Source organism: Carassius carassius, chromosome 4 (assembly GCF_963082965.1).
Source record: "Carassius carassius chromosome 4, fCarCar2.1, whole genome shotgun sequence".
NCBI lineage: Eukaryota > Metazoa > Chordata > Actinopteri > Cypriniformes > Cyprinidae > Carassius > Carassius carassius.
Genome location: NC_081758.1, coordinates 33,204,195 through 33,229,240, shown reverse-complemented (window position 1 = coordinate 33,229,240; position 25,046 = coordinate 33,204,195). Strand labels below are relative to the sequence as shown.

Sequence of the window (25,046 nt, the reverse complement as noted above, 5' to 3'; positions counted from 1 at the left end):
ACCGTAAACAGTAAAAGTTGCATTTCCGTATACAAGAGATCCCGGAAAAGGAGGTTGATGCACATGTTTACTGTCTAAATTCAGCCAGGGGCACAAAACAACTCTGTTTAACTTGTTACATTTTCATAGGTTGATAAAAAGTATTATTATTATTATTATTATTATCTATTTTTTTTCTTTTTTTTTTAATTAGACGCTGCAGCTCATAGAAGTAAATCTCATTTACTAGTATATATACAAATATATATATATATACAGTATTTTTCTTTATAGCATGACAAAGTCACATACACCCTATTTTATGTGTACTAATCATTTTACAATCAAAGAGTGATGTAAGGGGGCAGAGATGATAAAAAGCAGCATATTTGTACAAATACTGGGGTGTCTGATCGTACTTCCTCTTAGTTCAGTGAAGAATAACCTTGCACTTTAAATTTGTATTGTGATAACCTAATAAATACGATCAATGAGGTTATACATAGTACATTTGATCTCCTTCTGGATGGAGCTGTATTCACACACACACACACACACACACACACACAGTCACATTATATTCACATGTTGTGATTGAGACTCTTCATTGGGTGTAAACTGAATCGTGCTCACCACAGTACTGTGTAGCATCTCGCATGATTAAAACCATTACTACAAGCAGCAGGTGGAAGACTTGTGCGGCCTCGGGTGAGAGAATGGTAATCCATTCCAAACATTTTCCCATGATGCACTGTGCGTGTTTGTTTGCATGTGTGGGGCTGACCATGGATGTCGATCAGGAGGAACACTGTCCCTACTACCGCAGCAGATTTCTCTCTGAAAGACTTCTCTGTCACTTCCTCTCTCTTGCACTCGCTTGGAAGTGCAGAGCAGCTAAAACAAGTGGCATCGGTTACTGCATACAGTATATTGCTTCGAGAAAATGTTTCTAAAATATTGGGAGGGTTATAGTCATCCTCGATGCCTTTTCTGTGAGAGTCAAGCTGGGCGGCTGAACTGGCCCTCTGATGCTGGGATACGTTTATATACCGTCTTTTCATTTTCTTTCACAAAAAAGTTCTCTTCAACACATTGGCACACGCACACAGACACACATCGACACATTCTAGGGACAATTACATCTGTCCTGAAATCAGGCTGTCAGGACAAACGGAGTGACAGAGACTTAGAAATGCAAGTCCTGTCTTCTCTCTGGAAAGATGGAGGGATAGATGAGTAAATAAAGGTGTAGATGGATGAGTCATTTGCTTTTTCCCGAAGTGCTGGAACCCCTGGAACCCCAGTCTCCTCGTTCTCCCCTCTCTCCTCTTTCACCTCTATCTCCATTCTCCTTCTCAGATGTGTCTCTCTTTTCTGAGCTTCTGTCCGATGCTTCTATTTTATCTGATCGGTCTGTACGCTCAGACTTCTCTGACCTCTCTGCCCCCTCAAATGGCTCCGCCCCTTCAGAACGCTCCGTGCGCTCTGATTTGTCTGGGTCGGTGGAGGAATTTGTGGCTTTCTCCCACTTGGCAATTTCCTCAATCTCCTTCAGGCTATCATTGATGCTGTTGACCCAACCTCTCAGATCCTCCTGTGAAACAGAACACACACACACACACTAATATATGGCCACAATAGGCAGAGTTTTTACCAAACAATTTTGAACAACTTTGACCTTTTTTTCACTCAAGTGGTGCTTTGTCTGACATACCTCATCCTTAGCCAGGAAGATGTAGTCCCCTTCAGCAGTGGTCCTAGAAAACATTAGAAACACTTTTTTCAAGATTCTTTAATGAATAGATCGTTTAAAAAGGAAGTTATCTAAAATGTGAAGTTAACATTTTTTTTACATAATGCTACAAAAATTTGGTCACGTTTGATCAATTTAACGTATCCTTGCTGAAGTGAAGCATTAATTTATTTAAAAAAGAAAAAGGCAGTCCTTCAGTATGTTCCTCCCCATATCATATTGTTTCAAAAGGAAATAAGTCATCAAATACTCCAAAAAGCACAGGGATTTTAATGGAACCTATACTTAAAATGCACTTCCTGCATGGTTGTCATTGCTTTTTGTAGCTTCCAATATGGTTGTCATTAAAGATCATACTGAGTTAATTTTACCTGAGAATGAACACATTCTTCTTCTTTTTATATCCATTGGTAGTGTCAAATTCGCAAATGGCCAAGTTAAGAAGCGGCTCATCGTTGTAGGGTGTGGTTTTGTGTCGTGCGTCCTTATAAAATCCAATCTCCCCTTGTTTGAGCACGCAGAACAGATTTACCCACGACTTGCTGCAGGAGGTGTAGAAAGTTAGGAGTAGCTTTGTGAGTTACTAGGCCTCACCAAGGCATTTAGTATTGCTATTTGCAGATTAGCAAACACACTAAGAACAGTATTTCTAATACACTATTGGGCCAAGACCACTATATTACATCTTTGACTATTACATTTGAATGATGAATACTATAAATTCAGTATGTAATGCTCCAGATCACTCTAAATACATCAAATGCAGTTCAATGGTTATATCACCATGCTGTTTTCCATGATGTACATCAATTATGCAATCTGTAACTTGTAAAATAGCAGGGTAGGTCATACAGCAACAATTACATCATACAACTATTTATGTAATTTATGCTGTGCATACTGTGTTTGTATACTATCTAGCTATGCATGCTATTCTGAACACAGTAGTAATTTATGCTGTGCATACTGTGTTTGTATACTATCTAGCAATGCATGCTATTCTGAACACAGTAGTATCTGTGGATAGCATTAGTATAATTAGTTATTATAGTATGTAAGAAACACACCTGTTTGGGCTTCTCTCTTTCCCCTCCTCTTCATGTTTCCTGTACAGGAAGCCCTCATGATGGACGGTGTGGGTTGGAGGTTGAGGTGTGGATGGGATGCTCTGAGCTGGTGCAGAACGGGACCGCCGTGGCTCCTCAGGTTCTTTTGGACGAGGTCTTCGTCGTGGTTTGGGGCGGTCTCGAGCTCGAGGGCGATCCAGACTTCTCACTGGTGCAGAGAGGCTGCTGGGTGGTCTGTACACCTCTCCTCTCACCTGAAAAAGATTCTTTGTGAATGTATGATGCAGAATTGTTTAATTATAAGAAAACAAAAAACTGAACTATATATTTAAAAAAAAACTAAATACTAATTGGGTGTATATGGAAATTAGGTGTGTTGTGCCTCACATTCTCAAGTGCTGTATCTTCCATAACTTATTAAAAATATATGAATACCGTACCACACCTCCATTTATATCTCCATACAGCAAAGTCAAAGTCTGCATAAGATCAGTCTTACCTGAACAATAAAATGTATAGAGATACTTAAGGGTCTGAGCTGCTGACTAAAATGTTTGGGGATCAGTCCCAAGTTTCAGAGGATGCAAGGTGACCCAGAAAGTGGAGAATTACTGAGATCACAATTCTGCTATATCACTATTGTGCCCTTGAGCAAGATACCGAACCAAGAGACTCCAGAGGCACTGTAGCTGCAGTAAGTTTACTCTTATTTTTCTTTGGATGACACAAATAGTAGAAAAATCCTCAACCTTTAAATCAGCAGTGTGTGTGGACTCATTTTCTGGAAAGAGAATAGCCTGAAAATGCACTACTGCTTAATTGGGGTCATTAAGATTTAGCACAGTTAAGATCTTACATTGTTACAAAAGAATATATATTTCAAATAAATGCCATTCCTTTTAACTTTCTTAAGCATTAAAACATCATATTACAATAATTTCTGAAAGATTATGTGACACTGAAGACTGGAGTATTGGCTGCTGAAAATATATTTAAATAGAAAAAATATATATTTTTTAAATTGTAATAATATTATTTCACAATATTACAGTTTTTACCGTATTTTTATCAAATAACCTTAGTGAGCATAAGAGAGTTAAATTCAACTGACCAACTGAGTATTACTAATTGTATAGATAATGCATTAAAATGGTGAGGGGGAATATGATGCATGATGTGAATTAAATCTATGACGTATTAAATGTAAGTATTAAATGCCAGTACAGACACGCCACATACTTGGCAAGCTTCTTTCTCCTGCGCTTGCTCAACAATCTCAGCCATAGTGGAACGCTTCTCCCTAAAAAACAAGAAAGATGAGAAAGCCAACTAAGTTAGATACCCATATACAGATAAGAACACACACACACAAACACACTTGTTATTTTATCATGGCAGGGACTTAGACTTCAGTTTTTATTTAAAGCAATTTATATTTTCTACACTCAAAATTTTTATTAATTACTATTATTAATATTTTTCATTAGGTTTTGCTTTTATATTTTCAGTTTACATTTAATTACATTTTTTATATGTCTATTTATCTTTATTTTTATTTCAGTTTTAATTTGAGTAATTTTAGCACTTCAGCTTTTTTAATTTCAGTTTGTTGCTTTGGCAACTATTCTAATTTAGATTTTGAATCTTAAATTTTTATTTAATTTAATTACAGCTTTATTTCTATTAATGAAAACTATATTTTATGTTATATTATATTAAATGAACAACAGCGAAATGTGGGGATCTTAAACACTTACCCAAACCCTACACTCAACTCTAAATGCAAACATTTTGGGTTTTTAGAATAAAAACTTCCTTTACCAAATTTATGAATTATCTTTACCTCTAAGGCATCTCAGAAAATAAGTTTTGTTCCCCGAATATAGCTAAGCAAACTCACCCAGATGGTCTCCTGTCAGACGGCTCTTTCCCAGATTCTGCGTCGCTGGAGTCATGTTTCTGAACTCTCTGCCTACCGCTGCCCTCCTGCTCACTGGACGACTGTCTCTCCATTCTTCGACGGTAGCGTTCCTGTCTAACAATCAGCGGGAGCTCGTTAAGTCGTGCCTGGATCTCCTGCTCGCTGGAGGTCTGTCGGCCAAGCCGGTACTCTCTCTCTCGCCGCAAGTGATCCATCTGCGGGTCAGATCGGCTCCCGCGGGGGTCTCTCTGTAAACGGCTGTGGATCATCTCAAGGGAAGGGTCCAGGCCCATAGGAGGAGCTGGCATGTTTGCTCCTCCACCAGCAAGCTGGGCTCGGTGCGCCTCCAGTAAAGGTGGAACAGCTTTGTGAATTTGGTTGATTTTGGGCTGAAGGCAGTCAGCTTTCAGGTGCTTCCAAGCATATCCCATTTTGGGGTCTACCCCTGCCCCCGCAGCACCTAAATGGTTTAGGTTGTGGTAGCTGGAGTTGTCCTCTCCTAAAACACCCTGTTGGTTTAGTCCAGTGTAGCTGGAGCTGTTCACACCCAAGACAACAACTTGTTGATTTAACCCCTGATAGCTGGAATTATCCAACCCTGAAACACCCTGTTGTTTAAGCCCATGGTACAAAAGACCCTCCGCCATGACCCCTGATGGCTGGTTTAGCCCCTGGTAGGGGGAGCCATTCATGACAGGCATGTAGGGGTTCAGGGTGGACCCGAGCCGTTGAGTGAGTGTGTTCACCACTGTGTGTTCTGTGGCGTGCATGAGGTCTGGCCCGGGCTTGGACTCCAGAAGTGAGTCCTGGAGTGGGTTGCGGAAGAGAGAGGAGGACGAAGATGAAGAAGAGGAGCTGGGCACAAGACAAGAGAGAGGGAACATCTGCCTGCTGAGGAGAGAGGAGGTAGAAGGCGGCTTGCTCAGTTCCTCCTTCATCTTCTCTGCCTGCAGATGAAGGAGAGAGAGAAAGTTACACAAAGATCTTTTAGTTCTCAGTTTTATGTTATTTTTATGCAGGGCCAGTGCCAGTTCAACCAGACCGTTCTGCCCCCTCAGTCACAATGAATGTGAAAAGGGATTTTAATGGTGAAACAGAAAAGAAATTACAATTGCCAGGTGCAGGAGTGTTCTTCTGTTAGTTGCTCAGTATATTTTAGTTTCATAGTTGTAGTAACAACAGGTTTGTTTATGACTGACAAATACATGAATGGGCCACTTCACATATACAACCCGAATTCCGGAAAAGTTGGGACGTTTTTTAAATTTTAATAAAATGCAAACTAAAGGAATTTCAAATCACATGAGCCAATATTTTATTCACAATAGAACATAGATAACGTAGCAAATGTTTAAACTGAGAAATTTTACACTTTTATCCACTTAATTAGCTCATTTAAAATTTAATGCCTGCTACAGGTCTCAAAAAAGTTGGCACGGGGGCAACAAATGGCTAAAAAAGCAAGCAGTTTTGAAAAGATTCAGCTGGGAGAACATCTAGTGATTAATTAAGTTAATTGATATCAGGTCTGTAACATGATTAGCTATAAAAGCTTTGTCTTAGAGAAGCAGAGTCTCTCAGAAGTAAAGATGGGCAGAGGCTCTCCAATCTGTGAAAGACTGCGTAAAAAAATTGTGGAAAACTTTAAAAACAATGTTCCTCAACGTCAAATTGCAAAGGCTTTGCAAATCTCATCATCTACAGTGCATAACATCATCAAAAGATTCAGAGAAACTGGAGAAATCTCTGTGCGTAAGGGACAAGGCCGGAGACCTTTATTGGATGCCCGTGGTCTTCGGGCTCTCAGACGACACTGCATCACTCATCGGCATTATTGTGTCAATGACATTACTAAATGGGCCCAGGAATACTTTCAGAAACCACTGTCGGTAAACACAATCCGCCGTGCCATCAGCAGATGCCAACTAAAGCTCTATCATGCAAAAAGGAAGCCATATGTGAACATGGTCCAGAAGCGCCGTCGTGTCCTGTGGGCCAAGGCTCATTTAAAATGGACTATTTCAAAGTGGAATAGTGTTTTATGGTCAGACGAGTCCAAATTTGACATTCTTGTTGGAAATCACGGACCTCCGGGCTAAAGAGGAGGGAGACCTTCCAGCATGTTATCAGCGTTCAGTTCAAAAGCCAGCATCTCTGATGGTATGGGGGTGCATAAGTGCATACGGTATGGGCAGCTTGCATGTTTTGGAAGGCTCTGTGAATGCTGAAAGGTATATAAAGGTTTTAGAGCAACATATGCTTCCCTCCAAACAACGTCTATTTCAGGGAAGGCCTTGTTTATTTCAGCAGGACAATGCAAAACCACATACTGCAGCTATAACAACAGCATGGCTTCGTCGTAGAAGAGTCCGGGTGCTAACCTGGCCTGCCTGCAGTCCAGATCTTTCACCTATAGAGAACATTTGGCGCATCATTAAACGAAAAATACGTCAAAGACGACCACGAACTCTTCAGCAGCTGGAAATCTATATAAGGCAAGAATGGGACCAAATTCCAACAGCAAAACTCCAGCAACTCATAGCCTCAATGCCCAGACGTCTTCAAACTGTTTTGAAAAGAAAAGGAGATGCTACACCATGGTAAACATGCCCCGTCCCTACTATTTTGAGACCTGTAGCAGAAATCAAAATTGAAATGAGCTCATTTTGTGCATAAAATTGTAAACTTTCTCAGTTTAAACATTTCCTATGTTATCTATGTTCTATTGTGAATAAAATATTGGCTCATGTGATTTGAAAGTCTTCTAGTTTTCATTTTATTAAAATTTAAAAAACGTCCCAACTTTTCCGGAATTCGGGTTGTAGTTGGGGATACTCTGCGTAATGTCATCACCCCCCCCTTTGTTACTTCAGACCCTCTTCAGTGTTGTGCTGGTGATGACTCTGTTTATAAGTGTGGAATATCTTTGTTTCTATAATGACCTGTCGTAATGAGCTGAAATGATCCTTCCACGTGGACGCAGCCTTCCGGAACGCTTCATGCCGGCGAATCAGCTCCTCCACATCGTCTGTCCCTCCCCCTGCCTCACGGGTATTGGGAGTGATTGGTTCCTTGATTTTGAGCCAGGACTGCTCCGCCGGTCCCAGCTGGGTAGACTGCAGCCTCTGCTGGGCTGAAGGGCACAGATAAAGCTTGTGGATAACTCTGAGAATGGATCAGATTGTCAGACCTTTAACATGACATTACAAAATGTCATCACTGACCTTGCTGAAGCTTCTCCCAGTGCTGTTCCCATCGCTCATTCATTTCTTTCTGCTTTGCCATTATATAATCCAGCTTTTCCTTTACCTGGATCAGAGGGAATGTAATCATTTATGAGCAGAACACTGATGGCAACTGATCCATGTTCAATGCAAAACGGAAGAGAAACAAAATTTTAATCTTTAGACCTCTACATTACTGATCAAAATATTTTTTTTTTTTTAGGAGAGAAAATAATACTTATATTTAATAAGGACACATTATTTTGAAAGAAAAGCCATTTATAATGTTACAGTAGATTTTTATTTCAAATAAATTCTGTTCTTTAGAACTTTCTCTTCATTAAAGAATCCTGATAAAAAAAAACTTGATTTCCAAAAAAACAACTAAATATCTTTAAATATGAATAATATTCCATAATATTATTATTATTTTTTTATTAATTAATTTTTTATCAAATTCTTGGTGTGCATGACAGACTTCTTAAAAAAATTAACAAACTCTAAACGTTTGAATGGTATTGTATGTCAAATGTTTTAATAAAATCAGCCTCAGTAACTTTAACATTACGCTCACAAACCCATAATCCATTTAAAGGCAAACTTTAAGACATGAGCCTGGCCATTTGTGTTTTATAAAATAATATGATGATATTTGCATTTTAAACTTTGACAAATCCAGCTTATCAAGTTATGAGGTTTACTTTAGTTCCATGTATGTGTTTGCATGTTAAAAGGTGTGCACATAGAGGGTTCAGTGTTTGAGTATGTGTGTACCTCTTCAGCTGCAGGGTTGCGTGCAGCGAGAAGCATCTTTCCCATCTCCACGCAATGCACAAAGTTCTTGCTCTTGTTATCTATCTTACTCTTCAGATTCTGGTGTTGGGACATCATGCTCTCCAGCACAGAGAGGTCCCTGACACGAACACAAGGACCCGCCCAACACCAAAACCCACGCCCGGACACAAACAAGAAACACGCACACACATTATCCTGATGCACACTGTCTACTGTGGTTTGATTTAAATCCAATTGTAGATTCAGGATAATTCAGATGGTTCTATAATTGATCTGGTACCTGGCATCATCAGTTGAGCCAATCTGTCCCATTATTCCATCCATCCACATGCTCAATTCCCGCACCACAGCAAAGAACTGGATCTTATCGGTTACTGTGGTAACCTGTACACGGCTGCCCTCACATGCAACAAGGAGCTCTTTCCAGGCCTGCATCACTTCCTGCTCACGGGAAAAAATGGCATCTGCCTTCTCCCCAGCATAAATCGCACGCAGCTGAGATGCGTTTTCTTGTAGTTGGCGCACCTGAAGTAAAGGTAAGAACAATGGTAAAATGACTCTATTTACTGACACTTGGGTTATCTAAAAATATTGTCTCATACAAGGTTTTTATTAAAACTATTATAACTACTTAAAAATAAACCATTTAAATTTAATTTAATTAACAGCTACTTGTTTATCTCTTAACTCATTCTGATTGGTATTTTAAAGAAGCTTGTTTCAGCCATGGGAAAATCTTCCTCTTGCAATTCTGATACGCTTAGAATTTTAAGATACTGTATGAACTAAGAACTGTGAGATATAAACTTGCAGTTCTGTGGAGAAAAGTAAGAATTAAACTCACAATTGAAGAAAAGTATGAATTTTCAGAAAGTGCTTTATTGCCATATACATACAATATCTATTTTTTTGGTGACAGAAGCGTCCACAGCACAAACAGAATGACAGTGACAAAACCAGACACTGGCAATAAAAATAATAAAAAATAGGACAAGTAAAATATAAAAATAAAATAGATGGTACTTGTTTATACAGGTGTGTTATGTACAAATGCAAAGAAATTTATAAAAATGTGCGTGTTAAATAAATGTATAAGTAGTGTTTTGTGTTACACGTTTATTAACACGCCAAGTTAAATGTTCATAAGATGGATTTCCTGAGGGAAGAAATTATCTTTATGCCTGGCCGTTCTGGTGCTCTGTAGCACCGACCAGACGGCAACAGTTCAAAGAGAAAGTGGGCTGGGTATAAGGGTCCAGAATGATTTTGCCTGCTCTTTTACTCACTCTGGGCGAGTACAGTTATTGGGGAGTAGGGTAGGTTGTACCAGTAATTCGCTCACCAGTCCCTAATATTCGCTGCAATCTTCTAAAGTCTGATTTGATAGCTGAGCTGAACCAAACAGTTATAAAGAGCATAGGACAGATTCAGTGACTGACTGTGTCAGCTTCCTCCGCTGGCGAAGGAAGCACAGACTGTGTTAGGCTTTCTTGACAATGGAGTCTATTTGGAACTCCCACTTCAGGTCCTGAGAGATGGTGGAGTCCAGGAACTTGAATGACTCTCACTGTTGTTACAGCGCTGTCCATGATGGTGAGTGGGGGGAGTGCAGAGGGTTCCTCCTGAAGGCCACTATCATATCCACTGTTTGTTAACCGCTGCAGATACCCAGCTCTTTAACCTCCTTTCTTTAATAGGAGGTCAGAATGGGTGTGGGGTGTGAGACTGGGTTTTTCAAACCTGCGATAAAACTCCTTCAAATCGTTGGCCAGTTGTTGATTCTCCACAGTCCTTGACACAGACACAACAGTTATGGTGTCTTGTAGTTGATGTCTTTCAGTCCTTTCCACACTGATGCATAAACTGACAATTGTGATAAAAGGAGTAAGAATTGTGACATAAAAAGTCACAATTCTGTTTTTTTATTATTTTATCCTGTGGCAGAAAATATTTTCAGAAGAATTCGGAAAAAAAAATTAAATTGCCTAATGTAAGCTCAGAATTTTAAGGGGGAAAAATGACTTGCGAGGGGTAAACTTAGAATTGTGAAGAAAAAAAATTCAGAACTGCAAGATGTAAACTAGGAATTACAAGAAAAAAAAATGATTTGTGAGATAAAATGTTGCAATTACCTTTTTATTTTTTTATTCCATGGCGGAAACAAGTTTCCATAGGATTCAGCACTGTGTGATCGTTGTAACTGTGTTTCTGAGTGTTATTGTGATCTTGAACTGAAATGGGAACCACCCCTTGCTGGGTCAGGAGGATGAAACAGCCTAAACACTTATTTATCGTGGCTGCTCCACCTGGTCAGAACAGGTGTTGTATTGTTTTTGTGGGTGTGTGTGTGTGTGTGAGTCTTACCTGTGATACCAGCAGCTGCAGGGAGTGTTCAAAAGAGTGCAGGAGTCTCTGCAGTGTGCCAGGGTTGGCTGAGCTCACCTGACATGACCTCACCTCTGGTAGTTGTCTCATCTTTCCCTCAATCTGGACCAGTACCTACAAAACACAAACACAGCCACATTGATAATGCCTCATATTGCAATAAACTGTGAATGTATTTAAAAAAGTGTTTTATGGCTGTATGTGTGTTTGCATACCTCCTGAGAGTCAGTGAAGAACTTGTGTAGCTGGTACGAGGCTGCAAGCATCTGTGCTCTGGTCTCCATGAGCTCCAGAAGATCCGCCCAGGACTCATTCAGACCATCTTTCCACTCTGCAATGGTGGCAGCATCAGAGTGACTGCAGTCAATCATCTCATTCACCATCTTATTGACTGAATCCATCTGTTTCTGGCCGACTGCACGTGTCTCAGTGGAGAATTTAGTAAAGCTGCTCTGCAGAACCTAGAAAAATTAGAAGCTTGGAGTAAAACAGAATGTTCAACATGGCTAAACAATAGCACAAGACACACTATGCATGTGTGTGTGTGTGTGTGTGTGTGTGTGTGTGTGTGTGTGTGTGTGTGTGCGTGCGTGCGTGCGTGTGTGTGTGTATGAGCGAGCCAGTGATACCGTGACGTGCTCCAGGTCCTGGCCGAGTTCAGTGGAGCTGGCGATAGCCTCCCTCTCAGAGATCCATTTCTCCAGTGCCTCCACCTCTCGCTTCAGCTGATACAACCAGTATTGCTGCTCCAGCTTTGTTTTCCTCTGTTCCACCAGGTCTTTTAGATATACATATAGCCGGTCAATATGAACCTGCTGTTTGGTGATTTGCTCACTGAGGGAAAGAGAGGAGTGAGAGAAAGAAAGAGAGAGACAACAGATTAACTAAATCTGGTTACACCTCACCCTTATCAACAGTTAAATCTAATACTCAAAATTTGAGGTCAGATTTTTTAACATTTTTGAAAGATGTCACTTATGCCCACAAAGGTTGCATTTATTTATTCAAATACACAGAAAAACAGTGGCATTGTGAAATATTACCAACATTTTAAATAACTATTTTCTATTTTAAAATGTAATTAATACCTGTGCAAAGCTGAATTTTCAGAAGCCAATACTCCTGTCCTCTGTGTCACATGATTCTTCAGAAATCAATCATTTTTGCTTTTTTGCTGAGTGCCTGATTTGGATACGGTGTAAGTCACACATCTTTATTTACCTGTCTGGATGCCCCATCTCAAGCATGCGACGACACTGCTGGGACAGTGAGCTCACTGTCTCTGCATAATTCTCCACTGTTTGCTCTAAAGCCAACTGCTCTTTCAGTAACTTAAGAGTACTGGTCTCGTCCTGCAGACAAAGAGGAGAGAAAGAGAGAAATAATAAATCTTGGTTTACAAAGTGAAAGACAAGCAGACCACATCACATTGACCACAATTTCAATGTCAGTGTATTAACATACCATAATACATTAACCCAACATTACTGAATATTGTTGTATAAATAAATGGTGTAATTTAAGTTAAAGATAGATTGAGTACAGTACATACATTTCCTTTCTCCTCATTGAGGACCTGAAGTTTCTGTCCACTAAGCCAAGATTCTGCCTTTGCTGCCTGGGTGTAGTACTGTTGGGCGTGGTTCACGGCATCTAGCATCACTGTGCGACGTTCCATCTCTACCTGAAGCACCTCCCACATCTGCCTCACATGCCCCGCCCCCTCCCGCACAAGCTCCACCTCTGGAGTCCGCAGGGCAGCAATGGCCTCCGCCCTTTCCAGCACCTCCTCGACCCGTCCCCTCTGAGCCTGTATCTCGATCTGCAGCGCCTGGATGTCCAATCATACACACAAGTGAGCTGTCAGTCAAAGCTCTCTGGCCAATCAAAATACATCAGTAGAATCAGAGGCCATGAGAACCAGGCTATAAAAAACAGGGCTCTTAATTACATTTCCTCAGGCTTAAACCTCAGCTGAATTCCGCCAATCTGCAATAAGACTAATGTCAAACAATGACAGGTAATTAATAATGAATTAATAGTTTGATTTTTACTCTTTCTTAAAGGCGACATTGTATGACCATTTTCCACAGGTTGGTATGGCTCTTTAGGGTTTTCATGAATGTCTGTAACAGTAGTGTAACAGTCATGTAAAACAACACCCTTTTACCTTGTCAAGAACAGCTCTATTGGTGCACTTCTCTTGAAATGCTAATGAGTAGTGAATGTATTTTTATTATTGTAGGGTGGTTGTGTCCACTCACTGCTAAAACACATTATATGCAAATATATGTAAAAGTGAATTTTGCATGTAATGTCCCCTTTAAATGAGCATAAAAACTAAAATAATTGAACCATAATTAAAGAAGAAAACAAAACAGAAATGTTCAAGTTTACAACAAGAATGATTAAACATTAACTATATTAGCATCCACACCAACAATTTATTATAAGTGTGTGCTGCAGTTATGTTGCCTGCAATTTAAATGCAAGAGCTCTTCAAAGTTTTGATTCTGCTCTTTAAAAGTGGATTATGATTGGCTGTCAATTTTTTATTATTGTTATTATTGTTCATCATATGGAAACAAACTGTTCTGAAAATGATTTCAACAATACTGCTTCTGTTCTGTGTCATTATAGTTGTGGTGTGGACTTTTGATTATTAAAACATTGTTATTTTTATAGTTACTGTCCTTGGTGTGAACGGACCTTTACAAACTAGGATGATAATCAATCCAACAGATTGACTTAATTGATTGACAGACTCCAAAAGGCATTTGTATCATATTTGGCTCTTGACCTATAATAAAGAACTGAGATGCATCAATCACCAGACCTCTCATTTACTCTGTCTTTTACAGTTTTGTAGTTGGCAGATGCTGGCAGGACATATCCTCTTACATCATTTTATGAATACACAAATAACACACATGAACATACAATGTAAAAGTTATATCAGATGAGTTACATTATATCTTTGATGCATCTGGTGTCCCAAAACAAGACAAAACCTTTTTTGAATGATTAGATGGTCACTTTCTCACAAAAAATGAGGGTAGATGGACATATGAAAACCTGATTAAGGTGATAGATAGTTTGTGTGCATGCTTTGGCATTCATAATGATTGTAGTATTAAAACTAAAGCTGTTAATTTACCACATTAAATTAATTTAACTAACTGTAAAAAGGAAGCATTCTTTATTTTTTACCACAGAAACACTACTGCCTGCGTGAGAATGTACTAGAACTGTGTCCTATATCAGAGTTTAGAAAAGGATGCAATAGTTTTTCTTGACTCTCACCTTATGGTTCAAAATTAAATGTTGGACACTTTGCAGATTGGTCCCATAGTCTGTAGATGAGGCCAAAAGTAACCGATCCTGAATCCATACCTAAAGATGCAAAAATTCAGAAAAAGAGGGCTTTTGATACAGTACATAAATAAGTGTGATATTTTCAGAAAAACATTGTATTGCTTCCACATGCAAAAATCACAGACTGACACTGTGTATTTCAGAGTGGTACTTAGTTTTTTTACACATGAGCAGCTCATAATGTTCTCGTAGTCTCATAGTGCCTCAGTTCACAGTATCAGTATCTCCATACAAACTCATCTCTTACTTTAACTCATCTCAGGATGTGCTGTGGGTTCAGGTCATTTATAAAGTGCATTTACACCAACCATCCCCCCAAACTAGTAAAGAAAAGCAACCGACTGCTGTCAACAAAACAGCTTAACAAAAGAGCTCCTTGTGGTTTCCAACAAAATAAAAGCTTGATAGTTTAAAGTTTAAAAATGAAGAAATTAAAAAAGCCATAAATACTAGTATTATACTTTTACTGTTGTACTGTAAATAATATACTTAAATAATCAGCTTTTTGCATTTTATATTGAAATATTATATTAGTAATATTTACATTTTACATTTAATATTTTATGTAGTAATAATAATCATTCTAATTATCATTACTATTATGATTACTATTATTATATATTTATGCACAAACACAGCAAACCTGGAGCTTTTTAAAATCACATTTTAGTTCGTAATCAAATTTTTATCAGAAAAATTGCAATTAGTTTTTTTTCTCAGATCACGTTTCCGAATCTTTTTAGCATAGCTTTATTCAATAGATAGAAATTGCTAGTTTGCTGCTAACATTCTATGGAATTACTAAGTGAATGGATTGCTAGGCTTTACTGATTTGTTGATCTCACCCCAAGATTATATGATATTCAATATGATATATTTCACCATTTTCATTGCTCTTCTATTACTTAACTTCATTAATTAATTACTTCACTCTTCAACAAGCAGTGCGATATGTGCAAATTTGAATACCTCAAGTAGCAATGACTAAATAATAATAGTGAAAATTTAGAGAAAAGAAAAAGGCACTTACAATCTCATCCTCCAGGTCCTGGGTGACTTGGTGCATTTCTTTTGAGGCAAGAATTATCCGCCTCCTTTCCTTCAGAGGCTCAATAAGACGCACAATTCGGGTCTCCGTCATGCCTCCTTGCTCTTCTCCTTCTGGTCTCCGGTGATCAGCACTAGCCCTGACTTCACCAACACCTTGATAAAGCTGCATCTGGGCTTCCATTGACTATGAGACAAAGATAAAGTGAGTTTATAAATGGATGTAACATTTTCCAAATCATGGAAAAATGTCTCACTTGTATCCTCTGGAGTTGCTGTCTGAAAGTGGGGCGGGGCTGAAGGAGGGTGGGTTGGGTGCTGTGGGTGGAGCCTAGTGTGGACGGCTGCTCCTGTATGGCGTTGAGATGCTGGTCCAGGTCGCTGAGGGTGTTTGAGGGCAGGTCGTTAATGCGGTGGTTCTGGGTTTCAAACAGCTGACGGGCCTTAACTTTGGTGGTGTTCTCCAGGTGAGACCAACACTCTCTGATTTCCTTCAACTTCATCTCCACCACCGATCGCAACTCAGGCTGTTCCTGGATCAGCTCCTCACCCTCCTACACATACAAATGTCAAATAGTCCATGTATATGTTAGTGCTCTGAACATAAACCTTCATCCCTGCCAGTTTATGCCTGTGTGTGTATGTATAAAATGGAAAGAGATCAAAGTAAAGAGAGTATCTGTCTCTTCAGAGCCATGGCTGAAGTCCAGCCTCCTAAAATAGGGTGCCATCTCACGCACAAATGTGTGTGTCTCTCTTTCTCTACATCAGTGTGTAATGCTTCATTCTTCCCTGCAGAATTGCTTGAAATTAAATTAACTCCTCATTCTCTTTTCAAAACAATCTGCATCCCTCTTTCCGTCACAGAGTTGTCACTGAGTGTGTGTGTGCATGTACAAGTGTGCATTTCAATACGTGTGTGCATTTGTGTTTCATAATTTCATAAAAATATCTCCTTTTGGCACAAGTCGCTTGCTCCCCTGTACTGCAGAGAGAGAAATATTGTGTGGGAAAAGGAGAGAGAGAAACAGATGGAGAAACAAAGAGATACAGAGAGAACAGAGGAAAAACAGGAAAAAGGGGTCTGGATGGAAAACAAAAAGATGAGACTGAAGGTGGATATTAAAATCTGTGACAGATAGATGGTTCTAGCTGGATGCTAACGTATTCTGACTGGTTGTTAAGCATTGCTAGGCTGTTGTAGCTGGTTGCTAGGCTTTGTTAGATGTCTTAGCTGGCTGCTAGAATTTTCTAGCATTGCTAAGGCAATGTGGCTGTTTGTTAGGGTGTTTGAGCCAGTTGCTAAGGAGTTTTAACCCCTCCAAGGGTGTTCTAGCCATAGATATGTATGTAGACCTCTTATTAGCTGCTGTTTCTATGGGATGCTATACGTAAGCCATCTGCCATATCGTCTGTGAACACTCGAGAGCATGCTGACAGTGCATCTGCAACCGTGGTTATATATATATATGTATATATATATATATATATACACACATATACACACTAACTGACAGGGTTCTTTGTATATTTTACAGCATTAGTTGAGAGAGACATACTGCACCTGATATATTTGTATAGATAGACTGGAATTAAATCAAGACCTTGTAAATAATAATTAAATCGAATCATAAAATCTGTGTCAATACTCTGTGCCCTGACAGAAAGACAGACAGATAGATAGATCTAGATAGATGTGCAAGAGATGGAGAGAATGTGTGTGAGTCTAGAACTATTATTGTGCATAATATTGTACATCATGTGTTCTTTTGAATGGCCTGGTGAAACAAGGAGGCAAGGTCAGCTCTAAGGACATTATCATGTACTGTGATTGGTCCAGCCACCTGTCTGTCATTGTGGATGCTGAGTTGAGTGAGTCTGGGACTGGGGGAGGAGGCGGGAACTCTTCCAGAAGGACGAAGAGTTCTCCAATCACAGTGGGACAGTGTCATAGCTTCTGCTGTTTATCAGGTTACAGCCTCATTAACTCATGTTTCTGCAGTTATGTACCACTGTCTAAAAGTGAGCATGTTTGTGTGTGATGCTGTTATTGCTCTCAAAACAGGCAGCTCCTCAGGGCTACAGAAAATCAATTTCAGGAAAAACTGGCAGCCATCTTAGTTCAGCTAATACATTTTTTTATTATTATTAAAAGTGCTAAAAATAAATAAACTTCTTCTCACAAAAGAAGAAGTTCTTTTGCCATGACATGCCATGTCTGACAATATTTCGTATATTGGGATCACAGACTAAACCTATAGTAATTTGTAATTTTTTTATTGTTAATTTGCTTAGCATTCGATGTACTGTAGCAAAGTTTGTGGTTGCTCAAAAGATTAAATTTGAACAAATTCAGAGCCCTGCATCACTGAAAACGATTAAGGATAATATGAAACTAATGAACTAATTTGAGATAATTAAAGGGTTAGTTCACCCAAAAAATGAAAATTCTGTCATTAATTGCTCACCCTCATATCGTTCCAAACCCGTAAGACCATTCATCTTCAGAACACAAATTAAGATATAGTTGATTAAATCCAAAAGCTTTCTGACCCTGCATAGTTCAAGCCCCAGAAAGTTAGTAAGGACATATAGTCCATGTGACATCAGTGGTTCAACTGTAATGTTATGAAGCTACGAGAATACTATTCGTGTGCAAAGAAAATAAAAATAATAACTTTATTCAACAATTTCTTCTCCTCCTTGTCAGTCTTCGATGCATGTTCACGAGAGTACCATGACGCATGCATGTGGTGCTGCTAACTAATCATACCCTTTATAAATGTTCATTTTCCAAAAACACTGATGTACTGATAAAAATAAACATCTAGAATTCTACAGAATAAAATAATTCTAAATTCTACAATGACCTACATAACTGTAAAATAAATCCTAGATTTCTGACACAGCTGTAGTACTGAAACAAAGTCCTGAAGAACAGGGAGAGAAAAGGAAGCATGTAACAGAAAGCAGAATTAGACTCTCCTTCTTCAAACTGAACAGAATGAGCAAACTTCTGATAATTCAAAGACAAACGCACAGCACGCAAAGACAGAACAATTCGACTTGACTTAGTGAAGTAAAAACCATTTCAGCAACACAGAATGTTCCACATATAAACATATTCGCATGCATCTTCTGATGAATCTAATTCACTGAAGGATTCAGATTATAAAAAGCAATTTCACTCAAGAGATTGGTTTGCATGTTTGATATGGTCCACTGAAATCACCCGAATAAAGGTTTCAAAAACGCTGGCACTGAAGTACCAGAACAACATTAATCACAATTCCACAAAACGCCTGAAGATGCACGAGAGTCACACCTACATAGAGTAGCCGAAAAGCAGCTGATTTCCACTGGCATTTACAGATCAAGAAAAAAGGAAAAATCTTGCCATTTATTACAATTATGGATGTAATACTATGACATTAGACTTTGCGAACCCAAGATCTGACACTGAGTCACTTTAGGGCTGGAAGATCTATTGAATATTCACAACATATTCACAGTGACTTTTATGATGATAATAATTTATGCAACACTGACAATCCTGAGATGATTTTTGATGTGCTGTTTATTTGCGTCCTTAGACTACTACACTAGCATTCCTTCCTAGTAAGTAGAGAAATTTCAGTAGTTATGTTCACTTAAGTCTGATTGTACAGGATTAGAAGGTTTTAGTAAAAATAAAGAAATATATAAATAAATAATTATTATTTATGTATTGTCGTATTGGTGTTTATAAATTATCTGCATATAAGATAAATATAAATAAAATTAATATAAACAAATATACATCAAAATATAAATACAAATTAAAAACAACGTGGAAAGCATGCCTTTGCTTTTTAACTAGTTTAAACTTCTTGCATAAAATTTCTTGAATATACATCATAAAATGTCCATTTGTTTGAAATGCTGATCTTTCTGCCTGATAAAAAGAAAAGTAATAATAAATCACAATTTTGTTCCATTTCAGAATGGAGGAATAAATTTTATATATATATATATATATATATATATATACACATACACACATTAATTAATCTAATATTGTCAAAAGGCTGACATATATTGGGCAATTTTAGCTCCATTTCCAAACGCTATGCACAATCATTCATTAAAAAGAACTCTATTAACAGAACCATTATTTCTTGCCACATGACAAGTCTGATTGCTGCCTGAAAACTGATTGCTGACTTTAATAATTCCAGTAAAAAAGTGCTTTCCCTCTAGGCAAGCTCTGAAACAGAAGTATCAGAAAATAAACAGGAGTGACATTTAAAATCAGCTTGAATAAAGATTAGCTTAATTACAAAGTAGTGCAGTCAGCCTAAAGGCTACAGAGTCTTACATCATCTATTCCTTGGTGAACTGTTAATAGCAAACTTAAATAGTGATACATGGAATGAAACATGAGAAGAGAAAACAAGGCCAAAACTGAAAGCAGGCCCACGACATCTAATAAAGCATTCAGAGTGTTGTAATTCAGAGTACTGTGGTACAGATCCACCACAAGAACACAGTGACGAATCAGACAGCAACAAAGCATTTGAGATATTATTCATCAAATCATCAATGCAGAAAAATGCATCTAAAATTTCTAGTTAGAGCTGGATTGTTTAACACGTACTAACACACAATTCACACGGGACAGAAACCTTTGTGGCAGAGACCCTTCACCTGTGTTTAGTTGTTTTGGCCATCAGCACCACATTGTAAAACAAACAAAGAGAAAACACACTTGCAATGACCAACACTACCACATACTAGCACCTCTGTCCACACAGCATCTAGGCTTTGATCTACCATAAAAACACACTCACATATGCCAATCCATGGATTCGAAACAGTAGCAGATAATGAATTCATATTTTGCACAGTTTAACACTTGTGAAACGTTTAGCACATGTCAGTGAGGCTGTTCATCAGCTTTCCTCCCACTGTCAGCATGAAAGAAGAACAGTAGCAGCGTCTCTGCAGTCATTCAGCAACACACGACGTATCATGTCACATGGTTCCTTACTAGCAAATATGCCATTAATACCCAACATATCTTTAGACTGATTTACATACTAATCACATTAACATCCCTGCCATCATGGTGCTGTATGGCTTCAGATGCTTTATATTGTTCAACAGAGACCAACTGAAACTGAACATGGTATAAAAATTTTTAATGGCAAATGATATATATAAAAAAAGATGTAAATATACAATATAGATGTGAAGACAGTGTGTGGTATCAGGACATTAACGGCAGAAGTGGATCTTCCAAAGGCCTTGTCTATCCACTACTTCTTTTTCTTTGCACTATCAAGCTTTCAACAACCATTATCATCAAAGATTTTCTCATTTACACTACCAGTGTTTAGTGTAAGAATATCAGCTTCATCTTGACTCTCACCTCAGCACGACCCGTACAGAATCCATTGAAAACTAGTAAACATAAACATAACCTAAAATTCTACAATTGTAAAATTATAGTTCATACCAATAAGCTGATGGCACAGACTGATAGGTTCTTCTAACTCAATCTGACATAATGACATCATTACTCACATCCTTTATTTTTATTATTATGTATTTTTTTCAGCAGCCAATGAGTTTGCTGCTCAAACATTCAAATACTCGGCTAGTGGTTGCTGTAGTAGTCGCAGCACACTTCAGAAATCCTCCACCTTCCCCAGCTCCACCTGTATAGATCTGCTATGGATTGATTCATGTGTTTATTCATGGGTTTGTCTCATTGGTACTTGCTCTGCCGCTGCAGCATTGGAGATCTATTCTGCCAAGACCAAACACATTGACATTGCCATATATATGGCCGGAAGCCATATCACCCTGGAGCCCAAGACCGGTTAACCCACTGAAGCTAAGCAGGGCTGAGCCTGGTCAGTACCTGGTTGGGAGACCTCCTGGCAAAACTAGGTTGCTGCTGGAAGAGGTGCTAGTGAGGCCAGCAGGGGGTGCTCACCCTGTGGTCTGTGTGGATCCTAGAGCCCCAGTGTAGTGATGGGGACACTATACTGTCAACAAGCACCGTCCTTCGGATGAGACGTTAAACCAAGGTCCTGACTCTCTGTGGTCATTAAAAATCCCAGGATGTCTTTAGAAAAGAATAGAGGTGTGACCTCGGCATCCTGGCTAAATTCGCCCATTGGCCTCTGACCATCATGGCCTCCCAACAATCCCCATATCCGCTGATTGGCTTCATCACTCTCTCCTCTCCACCAATAAGCTGGTGTGTGGTGGGCGTTCTAGCGCACTATGGCTGCCGTCGCATCATCCAGGTGGATGCTGCACACTGGTGGTGGATGAGGAGATACCCCCTGACAATGTAAAGCGCTTTGAGTGCCTAGAAAAGCGCTATATAAATGTAAGGAATTATTATTATATTAACATGCTACACTCTCCGAGAGTTGTCAAAAATATATAGTATAACCAAATATTAAACATTACCCTTTGATACAATATATGTAAATTGTATTTTACCTTGTTATAACTTAATACATTTGGAAGTAGTCATTTAACACTTATTTGATGTTTAGAACAATGGTCACGTATTGTATAAATAGTTAAAATAAAATGGTTGATTGATTGATTGATTGATTGATTGAAAAATCTCTTATTTGCTGGCATTTCATACTAAATGCATTTGTTGTTAAATACAGAACAAAAAAATATAGAAGGAAGATAGAAAAAGAAATCCTGCATGCTGTCATGTATCTGCTTTTGGATGCCGGATGAAGATTGCATAATCTAAAATTTGTTGCGTTCTACTACAGATTTCTTGCTGTCTACTACAATTTGGGGATTTTTTTCTTATCTCAACATTGGTTTAAGGAAAAAAAATATTACAGAGGACACTAATTTAATCCTTTCCAAATAAACATCCCAAAGTCTACACCTATATGCCAGAATCTGTCCTCGGTCCATCTTCAATTAATCCCAAATTTGTTCTAAACCCATTCATTAATAACATATATTTAAGAATTCGCCTCAAATCTATTTGATGTTCATCCTAAATCAAGGCCAAATGTCCTCAACTAAAACACAACCAAAGCAGTCCATTCATAACCAATTTTCAATCAATCTAAATCCTTTTCTCAATTCATTCTCAACCAATCCTGAATCTTTCCTGAACAAATCTGTCCTCAACATTCTTACCCAACGCTGAATATATCCTCAGTCAGTCTTAACTCAAGTCTTATTTCTTTCATACTTCTCATGAACATGCCAAGAATGCCAAGAATCCATACTGGCTCAGTAATGTTTTACACAATTCTACAGCAATTATATTTATTAACCAAGAGAAAGCTAAATATTCAGACATGATCCATCAGAAATCATTCTTTAGGCATATGCTGATCTACAGTTCTTATTAACCATGTTTAAAACATAATCTTTTGTATTTTCTGATCACTTTCGTTTAGACCTATATGCATACCCATGGAGCCCATGCAATCCCCTGAATAGCACCTTTTGTAAGTAGTGCCCACTTGTATATAAATTTTTGTCCTCCCTTTCCACCCATTTCTTTAATTTCATCCTTTGTGACTCACCTGTTCGATCTTGGCAAGCCATTCTTTGTTGCGGGCCAGTTCAGCCATGAAGGCCTGGTGCTTCATCCATTTCCTGTGCAGCTTCTGAGCTTCATCTTGCGCTCCATCGCGAGCTGTCAGCATCCTATCAGCCTCTGGGAGCTCTGCTCAGCTACACCATACACACACATGCACAGAGCAGTCAGCACACAGCTATGACACAGACACACTCTGCCACAATCTTTTAGCCATCATTGCCACACTCACACAGCGTTACAACACTCAACATCAATATAACACTGCAGCACCACGAAAAACCTCTTCACCTTCACCACCAGCACACACACGCATCCCAAAAATGTCCAGAGCAGAGAAGAGAGCAGCACCTCAGCAGAATGTGCAGCAGCAGTGGGGTCTGGAGCTCAGGGATGGGGGATCCACTGGGTCCTCATGTCCTCTAGGTTAACGTCCAGGCCCCTGCAGTTCTGCTGCAGTATCCGTGCGTCAGTCCAGCTCAGAAAAAACAACCGGTACGCATGCACACGCAAGACAGACACTCACTGAAAGCGCTTGGTCTTCCTACAGAAATCTTCAATGGTGATCACACCGGCTGTTTCCAGTAAAGAAAAAAAAATCACTGCATTATAATCCTTCAAGTGACACGAGAACCAAAATCCACATCTTCGCCTGCTTGACTGTGTGCATCCGCGTCAGGGGCGAAGCTCTGGTGTCAGCGCTGCGTCCGGAATCGCTACGCCGTCCTGCTGTCGACCGGCGTGGATGGGGGGGTTCAGAGGAGTGGGAGGAGTCGCTGATGTGCGTGTATGTTTTGGGGCAGCAGAATTTAGATACCTAAAGACACAAGATACCCTCTTTGAATGAGCTCATTCACTTGCAAACATCGTGCTGAATGGATGCACACGTGTGCTTTTGTGGGCAAATTCTCATGTGCTCTAGTGTGATTGCAATGCAGCATGCTGCAGTCTCTCTCTCTCTCTCTCTCTGTCAGCACAGAGAAAACCGCCTCAATCCTACCAACAGACTTTACTGCAGTGCCTCAGAGTGAGGGAGGGAGAAAGGGAGAGAGCAAGAAAGAGGGAGAGGCAGCAAGATAGATAGAGGGAAAAAGGGAGGAGGTGGTAGAGGATGAAGGCAAAGGGGGGTGGTAGAGACTGAGGACATAGATAGAGAGTGAGAGAGAAAAAGACGAGGCATAAGGATGGCACATTGGCTACAAATGGAGACAGAAATACTCAGGGAGAAACACACCTTGTATGGGCAGGGAAAAAGGGAAATGGGAGAGACAGGTGTAAAGGGAAAAGTAAGCGGGCAACATTTTTCAATGTTACTAGGGATGTTTAACTGCACAGTGGGGGAGCGGGCGTGTGTGTGTGTGGGGGGGGGGGGACAGTTAAGAAAGGAGAACAGATTGGTTTAGAAAACAACCACAGAGATGCTGAGGCACTGGAGGTCACAGCCTCAGCAGTAGTGTTGGGTAGTTGCCACAGGGGTGTGTGTGTGTGTGTGTGTGTGTGTGTGTGTGTGTGTGTGTGTGTGTGTGTGTGTGTGTGTGTGTGTGTGTGTGTGTGTGTGTAAGGACATTAAGAAAGGAACGTGTGTTACATGAGCACTGAGAAAAAAACTGGAGAAATTAACTGGAGAGGTTGATTGTCTTATAATAAAGGTAAATGGGGACACACAATGGTTCAACGGGATGTACTGTATCTTTACTGTGTGTCTATAAGGAATCTGTCATCATTTCAAACAGCTGAGTGAGAGCAGAGGAAGCATAGCCGCTTCCGATTTAAAAAGACAGACACATGTTTTAGAAATGCACACACCCAGGAGGGTGCAGAAATGGATGCAGATTTGGATTAACAAATAAGAGACAAGGATTCTACCATGTGTCTTACAGGATCTGTTTGCAATACTGTGTGCATGTCATATTTTGCT

At 39.3% G+C, this 25,046-nt stretch overlaps 1 protein-coding gene across 2 annotated transcripts; it reads right to left on the bottom strand.

Moving 5' to 3' along the window:
- LOC132139864 (spectrin beta chain, non-erythrocytic 4-like) lies at window positions 1–24,023 on the bottom strand. Of its 2 annotated transcripts, none has more exons than XM_059548525.1 (20): window positions 23,420–24,023; window positions 23,115–23,265; window positions 15,804–16,100; window positions 15,530–15,733; window positions 14,428–14,517; window positions 12,677–12,955; window positions 12,346–12,476; window positions 11,754–11,958; window positions 11,340–11,585; window positions 11,104–11,238; window positions 9,020–9,264; window positions 8,719–8,857; window positions 7,945–8,029; window positions 7,663–7,853; window positions 4,700–5,667; window positions 4,039–4,099; window positions 2,800–3,053; window positions 2,104–2,274; window positions 1,694–1,736; window positions 1–1,573 (listed from the first exon to the last, which is right to left on the bottom strand). In XM_059548525.1, the coding sequence occupies exons 2-20, from the start codon at window positions 23,235–23,237 to the stop codon at window positions 1,241–1,243; spliced, it is 4,200 nt and encodes a 1,399-aa protein (XP_059404508.1). In that variant the 5' UTR covers window positions 23,238–23,265; window positions 23,420–24,023; the 3' UTR covers window positions 1–1,240. The 2 variants fall into 2 exon arrangements, with proteins under 2 accessions (XP_059404508.1, XP_059404507.1); XM_059548524.1 differs by having other exon boundaries at window positions 23,480–24,022.
- Window positions 24,024–25,046: the final 1,023 nt, after the last annotated feature.

What these genes read in the sequence shown, in the direction of transcription:
- LOC132139864 (XM_059548525.1), bottom strand. Translation starts at nt 23,237, where the DNA reads ATGCTGACAGCTCGCGATGGAGCGCAAGATGAAGCTCAGAAGCTGCAC. An exon ending in AGGACCTGGAGCACGTCACG is followed by an intron (nt 11,586 to 11,753) that starts GTATCACTGGCT and finishes TAATTTTTCTAG; the next exon opens with GTTCTGCAGAGCAGCTTTAC. An exon ending in CTGGGAGAAGCTTCAGCAAG is followed by an intron (nt 7,854 to 7,944) that starts GTCAGTGATGAC and finishes TGTGCCCTTCAG; the next exon opens with CCCAGCAGAGGCTGCAGTCT.